Source organism: Scatophagus argus, chromosome 7 (genome assembly GCF_020382885.2).
Source record: "Scatophagus argus isolate fScaArg1 chromosome 7, fScaArg1.pri, whole genome shotgun sequence".
Taxonomy (NCBI): Eukaryota; Metazoa; Chordata; class Actinopteri; family Scatophagidae; genus Scatophagus; species Scatophagus argus.
This window is the reverse complement of record NC_058499.1, coordinates 12,757,358-12,778,923: the sequence shown is the minus strand read 5'-3', so window position 1 is coordinate 12,778,923 and position 21,566 is coordinate 12,757,358. Positions and strand designations below refer to the sequence as shown.

Here is a 21,566-nt window from a genome sequence, read left to right as displayed (position 1 = left end):
CGTGGCTGGATGTGTAGGACCAGGGATTGGTGAGGGGTGTTCAGAGCTTTCTAGACAGGCGGTTTTTAATGAGCCTCAGATAATTAAATGTTATTTCAGAACTCTGTGGTCAGATTGCTGTCTCAGAAACTTGTGTGACTCAGTGATCTATTTGTGCTTTTCTCATTTACAGAATAAACATCTATTTCTCTGCCTGCTATCGTACTGTAGATCAAACTTGACTTATATAGCCTAATAAAGCTCACTGCATGAGACGCTTGTTGTAGTCTCTTTTTTAATTGGAGAGAAAGAGTGTCTGAGTCTATTTGTGGTCTGGTGCAATGTTGGAAATGCCAGCTGTCATGCATCAAAGCCTTGCTGGAACGAACCATTATTTGGCATGTCCCTGCAACTTGTTGAAATACATCACTATTACTAGGCCACACAAAATAAGTTTTCCCCTTTAATTTGAAGCCTCAGCTTCACAAAGATGTTTGCGATCTTGATGAGGAAAAGATCCCATTATGAAGACTTATGCTTCCATGAACCAGACTACAATGAAGAAACACACATAAACGTAATATAACATGCATGTTCCCCAAAATGTTTCACTAGGTTGTAGAAAACTACATTTTTGCATTCTTTCCAGCTGTCTGTGAGAGGCAGGAAAATCCTCAGCACCTTCTGGAGTCATGACTGACAGCTGTGGCTGGTCCAGAGAGCCCTGAGCCAAGCCCCATCACATAACGCATGCCCGACATGTCTATGTCCATCTGGGGTCCTACCCTTCAAACCACTGCACCCCTTGCTCTCTGCCGGCAGAGAGACCAAGGGACAAGAGGAGGAACAGGGTGTGAAGACGGGCCTCTTAAGGCTCAAAGGGAAACATCCAAAGCCAGCTGGTCTGGCTTTGAGTTAAATCAATGGGCAGAGAGAAAAAAAAGGCAGCAGAAAGAAGACGAAGAGTTGTAGACAGAGCGAAAAGAAGGGATAAAGTAAGTCAAAATTTATAGGCAGGAAAAAAGAGACTGAAGCAGCAGGATCTGTGAAGGCGTTTGTGCAACAACAACAAACAGGTGAGACACGAGTGTCAGGGTCTTGACTCTTTTCACATGGTGGAAATTCGACACCAATTAACACTAATGTTATTTCAAGATCGCATGTATCCACAGTCAAGTGCAAGATTTTGTCTTTTGTGTGATTGTGTGCATTTGCAAAAGTATCTTATCACATGTACTGAAGTTTATTGAGCTGATGTAAATCACCACCTTAGTGTGAATTGCATTTTTGCCAACATCACTGTTTTTTTTTTTTTTTTTTTTTTTGTTTGTTGCTGGCATCACATTGGGAAGATGGGAGGGGTGTTTTTCTGACACAAAAGTGCTGCTAAAGGAGATGCTGAGAGCAATTTGGATCCACACTGTTGTCGGTTGGCATCAGACTGAACTCACAAAGAACCACTACACAGCAGAAACTTTACTGACTGAAAACACTCCAAGAAAACAGCTGGGGACTGTTTCTGTCTAATTATTTCTTGTCACGACTATTGTTACCATCTGATGCACAGGAAAGAGGAGACTAACGTGCGTATGTGAGATTATAAAAAGTGAACAGTTGCAGTAATTTTATCAGTGGTTTCATGCTGTAAAACCTCTATATGCAATATTGCTAAAAGGCTTGTGAACCAAATGTTTTCGGGAGATCAAAATCTAATCTTGCTTTTGTGCCACATTTTGGCAGTTCATTTTGCATTTCCAAATGTTCTGGCATGTAATGCAATTTGAGCCATCAACATCATAAATGAAATAAGTTTTTGCATAATTGTATTACAGTATAATTACCATCAGCAGTATGGATATGAACTAAAAATGTGCTTCTATAGTCATGAAAACATGCCAAAAACGCTCATTTGGTACTGATGAATACATCAGAAAACAAACAAACAAACTTATGGCAACAAATAAGCTACCCTACAAGTAAATAAAATGTAGGGAACGGTATAGCTTCAACATCAGGGCCAAAATATAATGCCAATGCATACACTGACAGCTGTGGACACCACACGTGTAGTGGTTCTGTTTAAACTACTTTGTGGAGTCTGCTGGGAGGATGAATTCCACACTTGTGCAGATGTTTTCCGTAGCTTCTTGTAGCAAAACAAAAAACAAAAAATATGCGGGTACGCGGAACAGGCCCAGCATGTACACTCTCTAATGACAAAATTTAGGTAACATCGTGGACCCTCATGCACTTGGCTGTCTGACTTTTTTCACAGGCAGTTTCATGTAGGAAGCATTTTCTTTCCGTATCACCGCACAGAAGGAAGTGTGCATCTACTCGTGGATGGGGGTCAAGCTAACTAAGGTAGCTAACGTTTCAGCTCAGCTGAGGAGGACGACATCCACTCATGGATGCAGATGGTCCATGAGTAGATGCACACTTCCTTTTGCACAGTGATACGGCATAGTTTAATATTTATTATAGTTTAATCCCACTGGAGACTGGCTTTGCACAGTTAAACAAAAGTAGACAAGGCTCTGGGACACTGCAAGAGGAACTAGTGCATGGCCAAGTGCCAAGACCAGGATAATGCAGGCTAAATTTAATTAACTTCAAGCAATTATTGCAGTTTGTTGTTATAAACTATGACACAGTAGGTATTGTCACTTATATAGCTATTGAGTTGTGATTAGTAATTCAGGAACTTTGTTGTATGGACATTAAGAGCCATTAAGGACAAATTGTGACTTCTTTAAGCACCGATGAAACAGGAATGAATAGGAAGACAAGACACGGCCTTTTCCTTTGGGACTGGGACTAACCGGTGAAAAAGGTAGCACAATACACCAGGGACCAGGCTATACTAGACAAATACAAATGAGCTACATACAGCTGCAGCTGTACTTTGTGAAAACGCTTTGCCGTCATTAGTGAGTGTGCAGTATACACTAATAAAGCAGAATAAAGCAACACAAAAATAGAAAAGGATGTCTTAGGAATCATGCATATACTAGTCAGCCATGAATAGTGCCAGTAAATCACTGATTCTGTTTGCACAGACAGACAGACTGCTTTAACTACTATTTCTAAAACATGAAAATACATGTGAGTATTTTCAAACCTCTGGTGACTCTTTCCAGTTTTAATTTTCAAACGACATAATCTGTAATGTGATGGAGTCATGTGAAACAGAGGCAGTCATTCAGAAGAAACGTGACATGCCTTTACTACAGGGTACTGAAAAGTGTGATTGTGTGAAACTTTAGTGCAGCTTGTATAACTCCTGTGACCCACAAACGTTATCAGGTTGGGACACCAGCTGTGGTGAAAGCAGACCTCAGATCCTTTACTTATCAAAGTCGCAATGTAAAAAAACATTTAATGACAAGTTAAACCCTTCATTTACTTTAATTGAGTTATTGGCAAAATGTACTATGAAAATTACTAATTAAAAGTATAAAATATCAGTGTCATTTTGCATTTGTGTGTAAGCAGCATTTTCGTGTTATAATTGGTTTATTTCATACATCTAAAAAAGGGGGTAGACGAAAAGATCATAAAAAATACGCGAGGCAGCTGTATACTTGTGAAAATATCCTAACCTCATGTGTGACGGCCTGCTCTTGTTTCTCGCAATAGGTTTCAACTGCAACATTTCTTCATAATAGGAGCCCATGTGCATGTAGTTACCCTGTCTACACTTGGTCACACGTCAACCCCACTCATTTTAAACACGCAAGAACTGAAGCACTCGATAATAATTGCGCTGAATTTGTTTTCGCACCTGCTTCCACATACCAGTTAGAAAGTACAGCCTGGCGGTCCAGGCTGTGGGTCCAGGCACCACACCTCCATGCTCTGATCCTGCTCAGACACGTGACATGCTCAGAGCGAGTCAAACACGTCCCGCCTTCCTGCTCTAATTGGCTGCTCAACAGACGCTGCAGATTTTCATTGGCTGCGAGGGACGTCCTTTAAGCCAAATTCCATTGCTGTTGTCTTAGAGATATGACGTCAAATGTAGCTAATGTGATGGATCAGAGCCGAGTGATTTTGGGAAAGGAGTTGTCCAAATCAAACAAGAAAACAGACTGTATGTCAGTGATTGTTACCTTTAGTGATTCATAACTTTGTACTTTTTTTTTGTCAAGTTGTTTTTGCCACCGTTTTCATAAGTTTCGTCTGTAACTGACACACCCCACCTTTCAGAAATATTATATTAATTATGACTCTAATCTGTCAGCATCAACATATTCAAACCAAACAGCGAATGCCTATGTGTAAGCATCATTATCAGTAGCCTTGATGTGTTATAGATGTGTTACCACTCGGATTATTTGCGTTTTTACTGACGGAATAAACATCATTTTACTACTTGTTCTCGTGTTTTGACGGCAGAGAACGTGCGCGCCTTTGTGTGTGCGTGTGTGTGTGTGTGCGTGTGTGTGTGTGAGAGAGAGAGAGAGAGAGAGAGGAGGGAGAGATAGAGAAGGAGAGAGAGGCCGTTCGTCAGATAAGGGGAGGAGTCTCTCACTGACAAGAGGGAGACTGGCTTTTCTGAGTTTGTCAGCTCCCCCTAAAATAGCAGTCAGCGTGTAAATGTGAACTGAAATTACGTTTATCCACTGGAGCCACCGATATAGAGTGTCTATACTCAGCGACTGACTTGGGAGTAAAGGTGAGTAACGGAAATAGAAACAATGTTGCGGAGTGTGGCAGCGGTACTGTAGCTACAGTGAGTGGAGAGTAGAAAGGCGCAAGAGGGAGACGTAGAGTGGATTTGGGAGACGGAGACATTTACTGTAAGCTCTGTCTTCTCCGATGTACGTGCCGAATATGAGACACGTACTGTAGAAACCGTGTCGTGCTATTAGCGCCAGTCATTTTACATTACCGACAAGGTTTTGATGCCGTGAAATGTCTTCTTAGTGTCTGTGTTTTAGGGTGCAGTCAGACGCGCGCGCTGTTGATATCAGTCAATCGCGAGAAACTTTTACGGGATTCACCGCGAACAGTAATGCGCCGGTGCAATTATTCACCGTAACTCCTTCAAAACGGCCCATTTATGAACTATGACTCTCATAAACTCCCTCGCAGTTAGTTGTGGTTATACAAAGTGCCAAGTGTTAAACTGTACTTTGTAAAACGGGTGCGTCGTCTTGGCAAAATAGTAATTAATGTGTGTACAATAACACGGTTGAGCCATCGCAGCAACAGCAGGCTACAGTTCACACAGTGAACATACCGGTAATAGAAGTTGAGGTGTGATTTTGACATAGCAGCAAAATTGTATGTTTGCACATCATGAAACTTCTAGAAAAATAAACAACTTCTATCAAAACTCTCGCACTATACGTCATTATTTGGTATATTTTAAGTTAGGCATCGGGCTTGCCGGTTTTGATGGTTGCTTGAAGTTAGTGGTATTGAAATGTAAATGGTGCACGATGACATCACTACACTTGCTTATTGCCATAACCAGTGTTGTCTGTGCATCCACAACACAACCTACTGCGATCTGTTTAACCAGAGGAGAGACTGGTAGTTGCATGACAACAAGCAAGCCTAAGCAAATTATATTTATAGTGGCACTATGTACAGTGATCTAAGTCCTGATAGCCAATAAAATATTTCCTGATATTAAACCAATCAGTCAGTACTTTATTTATTACGAAGCTGGAATAGCTGATGTACCCAATCAGGTGAAATAAGGGAGATAATTGTTGTCTTGGCAGACTGTTCGCCACATGAGAAGATCCCAGTTTTTAGTGGTTTAAAGGCCATAGGACAGTGCACAGTAAATTTCTGCTAGGCTGTGTCGGCTGCGTGCTAACAGAGAGGTGAGCTGAGAGGGGATCTATGCTGTCTGGTGGTTCTTTGAATCTCCAGGACTCTTGTGACCTTAACCTCATGCCAGAGTGAGCAATGGCTAACAGTAACCTGACCTTCTGAAATGTTTCTGGTGTATGCCTACACTGAACATGTCTTGTTAATATTGTGCGGCAGTTTATTGTATTATTATTGTATCAGAAAATACAACCAGCATAACATGAAATTGTCTCCTATTCACTTCTCCTTTTGCAAGTTGATATTGGCATGAATAGACTCTTTGGAAAAGTTTTGGTTGCAGCTTGTTAAGTGATATAATCCAGCATATTTTATGGATTGGCAACTTCAAACTGTGTATCAGCTTGCTCAAAAGCTGTGTATTGTTTACTTACATAAGAATGAGTACTCTGACTTAATCCCAAAAGTAAATATTTTCCTACTTACACTATATCCCTTCTTTTTTTTCCCCCTTCTTTTATTCATCATCAATATCGTAGCTGTATTTTTCACAGTTACTGTTCTTCTGACGGCATGTACATTACCATGCCAGCTGGTTGCCAGTGATTTCTAAAGCAAAGCAGTAAAGCACCCTCCAATCTGCAGTCATTAGCTTCTGTGCTGCCCCAGGCCTCACCAGTAATGGGCCTTGTTGCTCATGATCCACATCACGTGAGCTCTTATGTGTGATGAGGGATTCTTTCACCGCTGCTGAAATGAATATCATTTTAACAATTTATGTCGTATATTAGTCAAAGGAATGAATACGATGTCTCTGAAGCCCCATACAGAGCCGTCGTGAATGTCTTTTTCATGCATGCGGTGAACTGTTACTCTGACCTCAGAGACTCCAAATGTCAGTGATGTTTGATTAGACTCCACCCTGTATCATTTAATCAACGATACAATGATGTAAGAATGAAAGCTAGATGGATGCTATTCCACGAGGACTACTGGTGTTTATCAAATGTTTTAGCCTTGTTACATGCTGCGTTTGTGTACCCCCTGCATGTCTCTGTAAATGTGCGTAAGTGCGCCTTAACACAAGTTCTCAGTGGAAAGGGAGACATGAGAGGTAGTGACGGTGTGACAAACGGGCAGCTGCAGCATCTTTTACTGCACTCCTCACCCCACTTCAATCTCAGTGTCTCAGCTTCTCCTTCCAGGAGAAATGTGGAGTGTGTGGGCGAGTCGGATCTGCAATTAACGCTGGTTGTCAGAAAGAGAATGCTGGCGTTTACACGATGCCTCTGAATCATTGAGTCTTTCTCCTCCGCTCTCCTCCTCTCAGGACATTTTTCCAAGAAGGACAAAAACAGCAGAAAGCTGAAAGCCAAGGATGTATTGAATGAAAAATATGAGATAGAAGCTGAATCTTCCTGGTCCAATAAAGAGGATAGTGTTTCTCTGATTGTTTGGTAAGCCAAGATGTTCTTTTGCACTGCAAATTTAGTTGTAACATGACAGCGAACATTGTTTTGTGTATTTTTTGGTTGCGAATATATTTTTTGGGATCTTTTTTTTATTTATTTGAATAATATTTTCATTATCTTCAACTGAGCTTTAAGTGTGGTTGAATTTTCCGGTAAAAAATATGACTTTTATGATTACATGTAGTTGTTTGGTTTGGTTGAAAAAATCTCTATAAGGTGCTGAAGAAACAAACAGAAGCCTCTGTTCACAACAATCCATTGGGGGTGTTTGTCTTAATAATATTATTTCCTTTGTTATTGTGCAGTTCATTTTTTTGTATAATGGCATTCTTGAACTTTTTTTTTTTTTTTTTTAAGAAAAGTGCTGTGATAATACTGTGTCACATTGTAGCTGTAAGACTCTCCCTTTGACTAACATCTTACTAACATGATTCATTGTTTATTGGAGCACTATCGTCAGTATGGAGATTCCAGCATTTTCCTGTGAGACCTGGAGGTTGGATGCAGAATTTTGAGCCTAGCAGATAATGTTTTAGACCACAGTTAACTGTAGACTGTCCCCTGTGGATTAAAGAGAAAAGATTTGTGCTCCTGTTTTCTTGTAAACAAATGGATGGCTGTTGTTGTACAGAAAACCACTGATCAGACCAAACTATAAATTTAGGCTCCAAACTGTGTGATAGTTTTTAAGTTTATTTATTTTTTTTCCTCCTCAGTGTGGCTAATGCTAAAATAGGTCATGGTGGGACCTTTGACTAGCGATGCTACAGACCCGGGTTCAGTTCCTGGCCCTCCTCCCTGTGTGGTGTTTGCATGTGCAGTTTCTGTTAGACAGGACATTCATGTGCTGTGATCCTGAGCCATTTATATGGGTTTGAACTGGCACTGGGTGTCAGGCAAGATCAGCTTGCTATGTGCTATGTACTATGTATGTGGAGTGGCTGAGCTAGAGTTAAAGGAATTTTCATTAAAACATTAAAATACAAGGCATAATCTTCAATACAGTTATTAACTTGTTTAAACAAGTATTTTATGGAATCTAAAATTAATAATGACTGCTATTAAAACTTTGTTGAGAGTCTCAAGTATAGTTTAGGCTCGCTAATAGCCTCATGTAAGCTCAGGGGGGTGAATGTATTACTCGCTGAGGCACTGTTTGTATAGCAAGACAGCTCACAGTGACCTTTCAACTGTCCTGCCCTTGACTGAGACCTCTGGTGGTAAGCCACCTCGTTTGGCTCACTCAGCACATGTGCTGCTGAGCAGGGCAGAGCAGCTTAAGGCCGCGCCATCTTTTCCTGCCTCCCGCGCTCTTCCAAACGAGGCCTGACCAGCGTTCTCTTCACCTCTTCAACCTGGACCACACAGGAGAATCAGCAGGAAGATCCTCAAGCAGAGCCGCACTCTAAATCTGCTCTTAATCTGCTTTTCGCAACTCTGATCCTAGTCTGTCTCTCACTTCACATCTATGCCGCTCTCTGACCGTGACTCGGAATACAAGCAAACAAATGTGGTGTTATATTGCCACTGTAGCTGCAGTAGTATCATGAAATAACACCATAGTAACTTTCCGTTCTGGATATTTGTAATTGTTGTGTTTTTAGTCTATATGTTTACAGCGACGAGCATCGTTTGTTTTTCTGTGTACTTCATGAAGGCTACATGACTACTCGAATGAGCAGAAAGAATAGTTCATGCACACTATGTGGTTTGGTAGGGTAGACTGTGGAAGCATGCGGTGGAGCAAAGGTGATGACTTTGAGAAGCTAAGTCATTTAGCGCCTTTCTAAGATGCCTCCTCCTCCTCCTTTGGTTTGCTGGAGTGCAAGAAAAACCACAGTATCACGATGCACATCATCTCAAAAGTGAGTGGGCCACACTCAGACGACATATAACCCAAACGTGTGTGTCCTGTGGTTTAATTAGTCATTGTTTTTTGGCTTGCTTTCTTGTTGTTTACATGTAAAAGACGTTTGCCTGCTTGGAGATGTCACAATAAATAATGGCCACATTGCTGCACAATACGGTGATGTTATTAAGCTGAATTATGTAGAGAGCAAAACTGAAACCTGAGAAAGAAGTTAAGAAAGACATCTCTTTGCTGAGTTGCATTTTAACTGAATATTAATGAGACCCTGAAAAAAACATAAATCAAAGGAATATATTATAATCTAATTTAGTAGATCAAAAGATCTCCCATGATTGCTAATATACCCCACTGCATTGAATTCCTGATGTTCTGCTGTAGATCTTAAAAAGCATCTCTCACTGGAGATTTAACTTCTCTGGCTTTGTATAGAGCCGTTTCAGGAGATGCATCACTCACAGACAAACAGTTAAATTATGTGCAAAGTAAACTTTCTTCAAAGTCTGGTAAGCTGTGTATGATGAAGCTGTTTTTGAGTGTTTCTACCGAGCACTGAAAAAACATCTGAAACATCAGTTACAGACTTTATCATCATTTAATTCAGCCTGCCGTTATGGCACCCAAGATTGCAGGAAGTAGACTCCATGGGGAAATGTTTATCAATGGCTTCCATAGTAAATACAGCTGTGACACCTGGGTGTCACAGCTCCTGCAGCGAGTATGTTGACTACAAGTCCAGTAGCTACTGGAAGGAAGACTCAGATCTCCTGCAGCTGGACGGGCCCTGTGGTCTCCCGAGCTGCAGGAAGGAGGCCTGGCCAGCGATATCGTTGTTTTCCATGTTTGTCTGAGAAGCCCTGTGAACCAAGACAGCTGGGGAGGATGTGATTCCTCCCATTATTCTGCAGCACACATCAGCCATACGAACTGGGAAGGGAAGTGAACCAGCCCCCTCCTCTCCCTGAAAGCTGCTCCAGTCCACCGCAGGGTTCCGACATGTAGTTCAGAGCTGTCTTCCTCTCTGCTGTTAGGGCTGAGCCCGAGCAGCGTGAGCACTGCATGCCTCATGCATGTTCTTTTCAGGCAGAGTGCGAGTTTCCAAACTGTTATACGTTAGATCGAGATATGGTAAGTTGGTTTACATTGCGCAGGCAGATTGAGGATGATAAGAATGTCTTTCTGGCCTTGCCCCCTTTGGGCCTGATCAGGTATCACTTTAACAAGCTGACAATATCGTCTCTAGGGTTTTCCAGTTCAGTTTTTGAAAATTTTGAAATTCAGGTAAAACTAGCCTTTTAAAATCAAGGGCATTCAGAAGGTATTGCAATAGCATCTCAATTCTCTAGATCCCAGCTCTCTGTAGTGTGACTGTGATTGTGAGTGAAGTGTTGAATCTACCCGCTGTTTGTGCGTCTGCCCGTCTGTCCTCTCCCTTTCTCCCTTTCTCCCAGTCCACTTTCCATCTGTGTGCTGTGGGCTGCAAATCTAGTTGAAAATGGTGTAGGGTTTCCACCAGTGAGCTGTTGCCAGCCTGTATTCATGTCAGACTGTGTTCTTGATTTTGTTTCTCGCTCTTTCCCTCAACCTTTGTCGCTGGTCCAACTGCCAGGGGTGGTCAAAACGTAAAAAAGGGGGTGGGGGGGGCTGCATTCATCATCAGCCACAGGCCTTGGGGCTCAGGACCAGAGGCTATCAGAAAACAGTTTGACTGAAAAGATTCCTGGAGAGGTAAGCAGCAGCAGGACCTGTGGGGGTCTCCCCCTCTCCCTCTCTCTGGTTCTTTTTCTTTCTCTGTCTGTCTCCCTCACTTTCTATCACACTGTTTGCACACAGTGTTCATGTGACAGCTAGCACACATCATCTGATTTGGGAGAAACTGTGGGCTGTAGCTGCAGAAGTGCGCCTTAGATGACTTTTTCAGTTCATGCCGTTCACTGATGTCAATAGATTCTCAGATTGAGACACTATTTTTACTATTACTATTACTAATACTTACTATTAAACACATCATTCACAAAGCAGATTCTCTCAAATTGAGCAATGTTTCACAGTGTGACCCAAAATCCAGACTGTATATGTTTTCCAGCAACTTACAGCCTGTATGTGTCACAGTGTTTTCAGAAATGGGTGAGCAGTTGTTTCATTTAAATGTTTTACATGAAATGAAATGTGTGAATCACAGGCACGCGTGAGATCATTAGCAGACTAATCCTATAACATGAAATTATAGGAAAAAAAATCAATGCTACTTTAGCTAGCCCCTTTCACTGTTGTTATGACTCATGGCCATCCTCACTGCTCAGATTGCATAAACCTTTTATGTAATGGAACACTGTGGGAAAGAGGCATCGAGTAGAAGATAAAAATGGGAAGAGAAAATCAAATATTTATCCTGAGCTTTTTAATTTCTTTTTTTCCCATTGAAAGCAGACATTCTCTGAAGGTAGAAAGTAACTATAATCCTAAACAATAAGGAATAAATGTGCTGTATGTATACCAAAAATGTTGTCTTTCAGCGGTGTTCACTATTTGTTTAGTTTAATCTGCATGCTGATCATCAAACACCGGGGTAGAGTTGAATATCTGGAATCTCAGTGTCTAATCTCAATCTGCAGTGTTTCCAAAGATGTGTTGAGATCGGGTAAATGTGCTGCTGCTGAGACACATTATGCATGACGTCCCTAATATCCTTACACTGTGGATTCCCCCTGGAGGAAGATCTCGGTTCATTTTTGCTGTTTACCATTTCTGAGTTACGGTCCGCGCAACATCAAAAGGCTTCCATGGCACTTAACACAGCTCGCAGGGTTCCTGGGAGGGTGCGGGAGTGTTGTTGCCTATGGTGTTGGCATTATTATTGTTCCCTGGTGAGAAGTCCATCTGATGATAGACAACCATGCAAATGGACACATAGCATCACACCACATCAGACCTGGCACCACACTGTAATCCCATGCAAATTTATAAACCTCTAGGACCGTGCATGCATTAGTTTTACTGTATTTGTGCGCGTGCGGGAAACTGTTAGAAAAACAGAAAACGTTTCCAGATTTTCTTCGACACACTTCCACCAGTTTACAGCAGTTTATCAAAAAACAAACAAACCAACCAAACAAAAAAAAGTTAGAAAATAGCAAAAATTTAGATTGAACCTCACTCAGATGTGTGACATGTAACTTTATTAGCCGGCGCAAAGTGTGACACGGTGCTGAATTCTGATGTGGTGCCATGTCAAGACACTCACTCCTTAAACTGACACACTGTCATGAACAATGTTGGTGATGGAGTGTTTTTGCTCAGAGACATAGTTTGTTAAATCAGCGGCATTAATGTGAAGTGAGTAGTTAACCATTAGTCACATAAATTGCATTTTACAGATTTAGCGTGACACACTGTAGATTGTTTGAAAGGGTCAAGAGGTTAACCTAATGGAGAAGTTTCTCAGGTGACAATGACGCTGTACTCAGTGCTACAATGAGAAGTGCGTTACAGTATGTAACTCCAGCAGGACACTAGCCCCAGATTGTGCCTCATGCGTATCATCACTACATTCAAGTTGCAGAGCTAAGCATTCAACTTTCCACAGAAATCAATATCCATCATTCTTTGAAAAAATCCAGGAGGTCTTTTAACAGCACTTAGAGTTGTTCTGAAGGCATTTCCAGAATCCTTGAAGAATCTGGATGGAAAAATATTTAGTTCAACCCGTCTCTCAAAATTGCAATTGTATCTCCTAATCCGGGGAGTTGTAAATATATAAGATATGTATGCCTTCAGTATTTTTTTTTTGTAAAATACAAGCAAAATATTAACCTGATGTTTTACATGTATGGATAGAATATTGGAAAGAAAATCAGTATGTATAATGAAAAAAATAAATAGTGAGGATTGATATAATTGTCAGTTATGTCTTTGGATTGGAAAAAAGAGGAGAAACAGGTTAAAAAGTAATTTTGTCAAGGGGTGGATGTTGTTAAATGACCTTTTCAAAGATCTTTGGGGGGATTATTTTTCAGTAATCAAATGTAATGGAAATGCCTTAGAGCCACAAATTAAGGCTAGTAGGACATTATAGCAACTATACATCTATGATACCTCGATCGTCATTCATTTTTAATGAGACATAATTCATCACCCTACGCTTGCATCAAGGAAGTTATCATCATTTTCTTTGTTCGTAAAAGTTTCACTCAAATATGCATCAAGGGATTTACCTTGAGGAGGAGAGTAGCTTTTCTACATGAAATGGATATAACTGTTAGGAGAGGGTCATCTCTTTATCCTTGAGAAACTGAAAATCCATTCATTGGCTGGGCTCGAAAACCTGACTGACGCAAATGGATCATTGGGAATAGAAGTGTCCCAGCAGTAATTATGTTACAACGCCGCTGCCGCACACTACCACAGAGGTGGGATGGGATGGGCGTGGGGCGCTTCTTTTAGTCTTGTTTCCCTTACATCTTTCCGCATAGTTAACACAGTCATATTGTCTTCTCTCTGTCTGACTCTCAGCGATCCCCCCACCCCTACTCCTCTCTTGGTTTTTTCTGTCTGTTTTTTGTATGCACACCTGCTATATCAAGCCCAAATGCACAAGAGCAGCAATGGAAAGTTTTTGACTAATATTTATCCTGCTCCGTTGTGCTGCTATGTCTCGTCCCTGTGTTGAATGACTCCTAAAGTAAGGAAAAAGTTGCTAGCTGGTCATGTCATCTATTTGTCACTGTTGTCTTCCTGGCCTCAAGATTCCAACTGCCCTTTGCCTTGAAGCCAAAGCAAAAATGTCTGTTTCATTTTTTTCCTGCTATCCAGGGCTCTGTGGCACTAAGTCAGTTTAAAAAGAGACATGAAATTAATGTAATGTCAATGGCGTTTTCTCATGAAACCCCAAGGCACTTAGTCAAAGTCACCTTGCATAGTCCTCTCATCCCCTGACAGTACAGTGAGAGTGAGACGGAGGATGTCTGTCTTGTAATACTGTCAGCATATGATGTCCTCTGATTATTGGCTGTTGTATTCACCCATTGTCTCTAAAATTTTGTAGATTGAATACGTGTCTGGTATTTAGCTGAAGAGCGACATCGTTTCCATTCAGTCGGCTGTGTAACGTGGCCGACAGTGACACATTTTCTCAGCGAGAACAGGTTCATCCTGTGGGGTTTTCTTTCCTTTTGATGTCATTTTGGAGGTGATAAGTAGCTTTCCGTCTCCTGGTCCCTGCCTTACAGCACCATCCCCCAGCCCAAGCAAGGTGCTAGCAGCGTGGAGCATTGTTTGAACTTGCATTGATCCAATGTGGGATTACAGCTGGGTCATTGGAGAGTTGGACTGAGCTACCAGTCATCAGGGCAGATTAACCACTTGCTGTCTGCTTGGCTGCCATTTCAGTGCAGGCTCTTACTGCTGGCTTTGTGACTGTCCCTACTGTGCAGGTCGCTGTCTCCTTTTTGAACAATGCATTTTCACGTCTGACTCGATCGGGCTAGGTTCAGGGTGATCTAATATGTGGATGGAACAGATTGCTCCATGAATTCAGACATGAGGACTTTCTTGCATGGCTTTAACTCTGTGAGCAATTTGTGAAACATTTACCAGTTTTAATTTTAGAATCTCGTGATTTTGACCTGCAGGGTTTTCTTTTGAACGTATATGCGTTTGATTTTTCTTTATCACCTTCCAGTTACTCGTACCGTAATCTTTTCACCTCTCCTCCAAATGTTATTTGAATCATTCTCCGGAACGAGAAATGCCACCTCAAGCAATGCTTTACGGAGGAAGGGGAAGTGCTGCAGAAAGTCCATGTGTTGCAGTTTGCCCCCCACCTCTCACTACATCTCTCAAAGCTTCCTTTTTCACTTTTTTGTTCGCATGCCCTTGTGATAGCTCTTATTAATTATATCTCATTAGTTGCCTTGGAAACTGAGGTGAAGGGATCTATAACATGAGTTTAAAGAAAGAGGGAAAGAAAAAGACAGAAAGAAATTGTGAGAAAAAGCAAGCAAGAAGGAGAAAAAGAAAGAGGTGGTGGTGGTGGGGGGGTGGAGAAAGTGGATGGAGAAAGTGGTTGTTGCGGGATCAGCCGTGTGTCAGATTAGCATCAGGAGACATTAACACTGGTGATGCTGGCTGGGCCCACAATCCTCCCTTTCACTGCTGGAGAGGGAGATAAGCACGCTCTCACAAAAGAGAAGCGGGAGAGCGAGCGTTCGAGGGCTGGCTTGCCTCCACTCCCCTCAGGCCAACAGCCCCATTTACAGGTACAGCACCTCCTGATGAAAGCAAGAACAAAGAGGTGGATGTTCATTTCCTACCGCGCTGGTGTCAAGGCTCCATTGAAACAAATCGGTAAAACTGTGGATTTAGGCCGCTTCCCTTTATGTCTTCAGTCTGCCAGGAGGTAGTCATATCTGAGCCACTGTGCTGACACTTTTCAGTTCAATACAATTTAAAACGTCATCATGGATTATCTCACAGAATCCCCATATCAATGCACATCAGATTACATGCGTGAGGCTGTTGCGTCCTATCAGAAATGTAGCCCTGCCATAATCATGTTGTTACAATGTATATTAACTCGTGTCGTCGAGAGCTGTGATTCATTCTTATGTAACCGGTGGAGTGTTTGAATAACAAGGAAAGGTCTCTGCATACTAATTGTAAAGTGAGTGGCTGAGTGCAGCATGTGCATGTCGACCAGCCTGTGTAATGATCCTTCCAGTAAACATAATAAGCACACAGAGTGAAGCCACAAGAGATGGGCCTCTGTTGTTGTTTAGTCTCGGACTCACGGTCAGGACGGTAATAAGGGGAAGGATCAGAGGGGAAGGGTGTCCCCGAGGTGGTTCCTCCCTTTCTTCCTCCTCTGTGTCTCTCGCCGGCTCCTTCTCACTCCCCCACAGAGGGCATGTAGAAGGGTCCTGAATAACAGGAAGCGGAGGGGCAGGAAGTTGAGTCTTGTCTGCCCACGGCCTGTGGTAGGATACTGAGACTCACGCTGCCTTGCACAGGAAGCACAACTGTCACGGCTATGCTCAAGACTTTGGCTGCTGTCCATCACCTTCAAAGAAAAGGAGGCACATGGTGGGTGCTTCTTAACCAGTCTATTCTAATATTTAATATATTAGATACTATTTGGACACTGAAGATGTAGAAAAGATAAGAGATTAGTCAATTTAGCACAAACAGTTTTATTATAGTACAAACACACACTGAAACATAAATCTACTATGTAATTTACTTACCTTTTATATAGGACAACAGTTGGAGTCGTGCCTCAACTTTGTGCGGAGTGAACACAGACTTACAGGCTGAGAGGGAGGAGGACATGCTGGATCCATTAATTACACTGGGAATTGAGCATGTTTTATTGATTGCAAAAGGGCCAGTACTGTCACCAAGCCTCCCGGTGTCTGCATGCTCTGTCTTAAGGGAGGAAGAGGAGGCAGACTTTCCGCCGTGTCACTCGACTAGCCTCAAACCTTGTCGTGGACGATCGAAGCGGCTTCAGTCAGAAACAGTTGTAATATTTAGTTACTTTTATAGATACTGCATGTGCCGAAACTGCTTTGTGTGTTCAGTCAAAGGTACAGTAAGGCATGGACTCATTCTGTTAGACATGTCATATTGACTTTCTGTCAAGCTGGTGTGGCCCATCCTATGGCCATGTATTCTCTCCATGTTGAGTTATGCGTTACAAATGTTTGGTAAGCAACTTTCAGAAGTGCTGGACGGTTTATATCGAAGAGGACCAGGTGTATCATATCAAGGTCTTTTGTGTGATGAGATGCTGTTATAAAATGTGCTGCCCGTGAACTAAGTAGGGCACTGAAATCTCCCCGTGACACTGATTGCTTTCACAAAATGTGAAATATAAGTTTCTCTCTGTGGAATTTATTAGGGAAATTGAGAGCTAAAGTGAAGCTGTAACTACAGATTGCTTATTAACTAAATGAAGACATTAGGTCATGCAAACATTACAACATATGCACCTCATAACAGCACACAGACCATTAGGTTTTTTTTCTAAGAGATGGAACACACTTTGTGCTGTAGGATTACTGGTGTTGTGAACAGGTACAGACCCTTACAAATAGCTGCCGTGAGCTCTGCACTCACTGTCCTCTGTGCACCCACACGGAAAAGGCTTCCCTAAGTATAATTACATGGTGTTTGGTCTGTTTTTCTCGAGCCATAATCGACCTGTTAGACAAAGTAGCTCTTCCAATAGTGTTTTTTAAGTTTCTGAGGATTCATTGTTAATAAGCTGTGACCTCAGTCCTTGTTCTTGTTAAAGTCATCATAAAATGTATTCCCATCCATGCAACAAAGTAAAGCGGACTCCAGACAAAAAGGCCAGAGAATTAAAAAAAAAATTCTACTGTAATTCTGGCGTTGAAAAAAATATGTGGAGTAAATCTTTGCTTTAGTTAGGCACCTAAGTCAGTTCTGGTTTCACAGGAAAGGCTGACTGCTGTCTTCACTTTAAAATAAATTGATTGTGCAGCGAATGGAGGACGCAGCAAAATATCGGTGGTTGCATTAATCATATTAGCTTTCTACTGGAAATGACTGGAGCAAAACAAAACAAAACAAATGTATTTAATAGGTGAAGTTTGGTTGATACCCACTCTGCTTAACAACACCAATCCAAAGATTTGTACTGATACATTCTCAGAACAAACAAGGTTAATGACCTCTCCTTGCAGAATTATGTGAAAAACTTACTGAGGTGACAACTGAGAACTTACTGAGTGCAGGCTTCCTGTATACATGAGTACGTAAGTATCAACCATGTGGTTATAGATATTTATTGAGATGGCCACATAGCCTTGTGTTGTCCTTCCAGGCTCATCTTGCCCCCTTTCCTTGTTTCTTTTTATGTTTATCTCTTTCTTACACACACACACACACAGAGCACATGATTTAGGCCATAAATAGGCACTCTGTCCTGTTCTAACACTTAAGAGAAGTCAGAGTGTCACGCACAAACATGTACTCCGGTACAGTACACACATTGTTCTTATTTGTAATCTGCCCATCTTCTGACATGTTTATCTGGGCAGTGGTTTCAGTTGAATATTTCCCATTTAGTTCTGGAGATTTAAATTGTATTATTTGATCTACAGTGAAATATGTTGAGATACGATCACCCGCAGCATTAGATTAGAGTAATCGTTCAAATCCTGAAAATGAGGATTTGTCAGCAAGATGTTTTGGCTTTCGAGTAACTTTTGATGAATGTGGACACTAAGTCGGGAGCATGGTACACCTGCAGTCTGAAGGCCCTTAGCTTGTCATTTTGTATCTGTGTAAGAGAAATGTCATGACACAGTCTATTATGCCCCTAGACTTGAACTGTCCTGCTGTGACAGCTCGTCTGTGAAAAGAGAGGAAAAGCTGTGCACATGTGTGTGTGTGTGTGTGCGAGTTTGTCGATTGTCTTGGATGTGCAGTCTCACTACACTTGTACAATGTGAGTGACACTGCAGCATTGAAGGGGGTCAGATTGTTAATTTAGATGGGATACACTTTTTATTATACAAATTCACATACACTGTCAAAGAAAATAATCTGCCGCAGCCAGTTCAGATGAGCCTCAACAGATGATTACAGCTAAGTTCACTTGAGATAAGCTCTTCTAAACCAAGACCAAATTCACATGTAGGTGCATGAATAAAACTGTAGAATACTGTAAACTTGTACAAACACAGAGTGAGGATTGGATTGTACGCCACTGTGGTCATTTGTCTGTCAAGTTCAAGTTCATCACTTGCCCTTTTGGTAACAAACGAAAAACATTGAGCTCACTTAACTTCACTTTAGTTTTTTAAACTAGTTTATAAATGATATTATTATAGTTATTTAGTTCATTGTTGACACCGTGTCATAAAATCTGATGTAAAGAATCTCTTCTAGCCGAATCAAAAAGAAATATATTTCTGTCATCATTTAAAGATAGCTCAAATATGTCTTTGAGAGAGATGACTCTCCCCTGTTTGAACACATGCTTTGTCACTGTGTGTGTGTGTGTGTGTGTGTGTGTGTGTGTGTGCGAAATGCTGAATGAACAAGAACATCGTCATTGTCCCTGTCTTGTTGTGATGTGGTTTGGGGAAATTTTTAGTGGGGGTTCAGGCAGTTACTTTCCTGGCTCAGACAGCCATGCGTGGGTAGTTAGCGAGGTGATCTCAGTCAAGTTTGCCTACAGTGGAGCCCCGATTCAGACAGCCAGACACCATAATGCCAGTCCATCTGTAACCCATAATGACTGTGTGCCACTGGAACTGGTCATTTTCATTTTCACTGCCAATTCGGCCCCTGGCTTCCTCGCCTCACAACTGCTGACTGCATCTAATGGCCTGAGTTGTTAACCTTTCTACATTTGTACTCATATGGGAAATGTAGTTGTTTAGACATTTTCTATTTGCTGGGTGTAAGTGATGGATGTGCCTCCAGAGAGGGGGTATATCTCTTCTCGCAAAGAAAGCTGAGACAGGACAGAGGTGGATGTTCCTAGGGGAAGAGTGCAGTCTGAACCACTGGCCAGGTTACAAGCTCATGTGGGAATACACCCCCCACACCCTCCTCAGTCTCCATGGCTTCCACTCCAGCCCAGAAGATTTCATCTACTGTCATCCAAAGACTGGGTGCTCTCTTGATCATCTTAAGAGCAAAGCTGGCATCAGGGTGGGTCAGCTCTGGAAGAGCAAAAAAAGGTTGCTGTTCTGTTTTGCAGACAGGGGAAGTTTTTTTCTGTCGAAACTCTATTGTAACATGTAGAGTAAGTGAATGTAATGGGAGTAATGACAGCAAAGATTTTACATAAAGGGAAACACAATTATTTAACTTCTTACTGAAAGTTCGATAATATTTGTACCATGCTGTGCAGTAGAAATGAAGCCACAGCCAGTAGCCCCTTAGCTTAGCTTAGCACAAAGACTAAGAGAAACAAAAAGAAACGACTAGCCTGCCTGTGGCTGGCGGTAGTCACTAATTAGTACATCTTATGTCTTGTTTGTTTGATTCACACAAAATCCAAAGTGAAAAACAACATTTTTTATTTCACAGAAACTTATGTAGCAACTTGACTGTTTCCTGCGTCAAACCAGTTGCCATGTGCGTGGTGGAGATTATAGGAAAGCACTGCTCCCATCCTGGAAATAATCTGGCACCCACCTGCCCAAAGCAGTTAGTTAACGAACTTTAGAAGTGCTTAGCTAAGCTAATTGGCGGTAGCCTTATATTTAACAGAGAGATATAAGAGAGTCGTCAGTCTTCTCATCAAAATTCCAAAAATGTCAAACAATTTATATTTAAAATATCAGTTATCAGTTTCGGGAATTATTCATTTTTGTCATCAGCTCTTATTGCCTGTCTGTGAATGTGCGATTTTAATCAATAGAACTAGTCAGTGAGTCTTGTGCAGCTGCTGCCCTGTAAGCTTCAAACTGTCTTTCACTGACTTCAGCTGTGGCTGAGATGCAGCCACAGAGGAGATAAGACTTACGCCATGTGGGTCTCACACTTTTCGAATGTGCTTGAGAACGGAAAGCAGAGCCCTCCTATGTCTTGAAGGGCCAAAGGAGACATTGTTGAGTGTCAAATGTCAACGCCTTCTCTAATTTTTTGTCCTTTTTTTGTACTCTTGCAGATTGTGGTGTGGTCTGTCGTAGAGCGTATTGCAAAGAAAGAAGAAAGAAGAAAGACTGTGTACGAGAAGAGAGACTGTTGCACAATGTGCTAGGAGAGTGGGGGAAGATATTGTGTTGTTTTTCTGATATTGTTGTGGTGTCAGAGAGACGGGAAAGGACGCAGCCATGGGGCGGAAGAAGATACAGATCACCAGGATTATGGATGAGAGGAACAGGCAGGTGAGTGTCAGAGTTTGCTATCTATCTATCTATCTATCTATCTATCTATCTATCTATCTATCTATCTATCTATCTATCTATCTATCTATCTATCTATCTATCTATCTATCTACTTAACTACCTACTTGTTGTCATATTTATCCATCTTGTTCCATTATATTCAAGAGGAGGCAAACTTCTCTGTGACCAATAGATCAAAATATTCATTTTTGACTTTGGGGTGAACTGTCCCTTTAAAATATAGTTTATGTAAAACATTCTCATAATATTAGCTCATTTCTTATTTTATTTGACAAGATGCCACTGTATCCTCTGAGAAAACAGTCCACTCTGTACCTGTCTGAAGGTTACAGTATTCTTCTATTTTTCATCCTGCCTTGGACCAGGGTTCAGCAGCTGTCATGGTGTGCATGGATCTAAACAGACGTACCTCCCTCCCCAAAGTCCCAGCCAGCTGAACAGGGACCATGACATTTCTTTGTCAGTGCGGTCATATTTACAGACATGTTTCCCCTGCCACCCTGCAATTTCAGCCGGAGAAGTTGATGAGGCAGCAGGAGCGCTAGGCTGTAGCGGGGGCCTCATGGCGTG

General features: G+C 41.7%; 1 protein-coding gene across 9 annotated transcripts in view; it reads left to right on the top strand.

Annotated features, from left to right (window-relative positions):
- Window positions 1–783: 783 nt before the first annotated feature.
- mef2aa (myocyte enhancer factor 2aa) overlaps window positions 784–21,566 on the top strand; it is a 63,521-nt gene continuing 42,738 nt past the window's right edge. For 4 of the 9 annotated variants that reach the window (XM_046393241.1, XM_046393237.1, XM_046393242.1 and 1 more), the window contains exons 1-2: window positions 4,484–4,657; window positions 20,756–20,975. In XM_046393241.1, the coding sequence (XP_046249197.1) occupies window positions 20,922–20,975 (54 nt within the window). In that variant the 5' untranslated portion in view covers window positions 4,484–4,657; window positions 20,756–20,921. Of the gene's footprint in view, window positions 1,056–4,483; window positions 4,658–20,755; window positions 20,976–21,566 lie in introns of those variants that run through there. The other 5 variants (XM_046393246.1, XM_046393243.1, XM_046393247.1 and 2 more) reach the window with 2 other exon arrangements.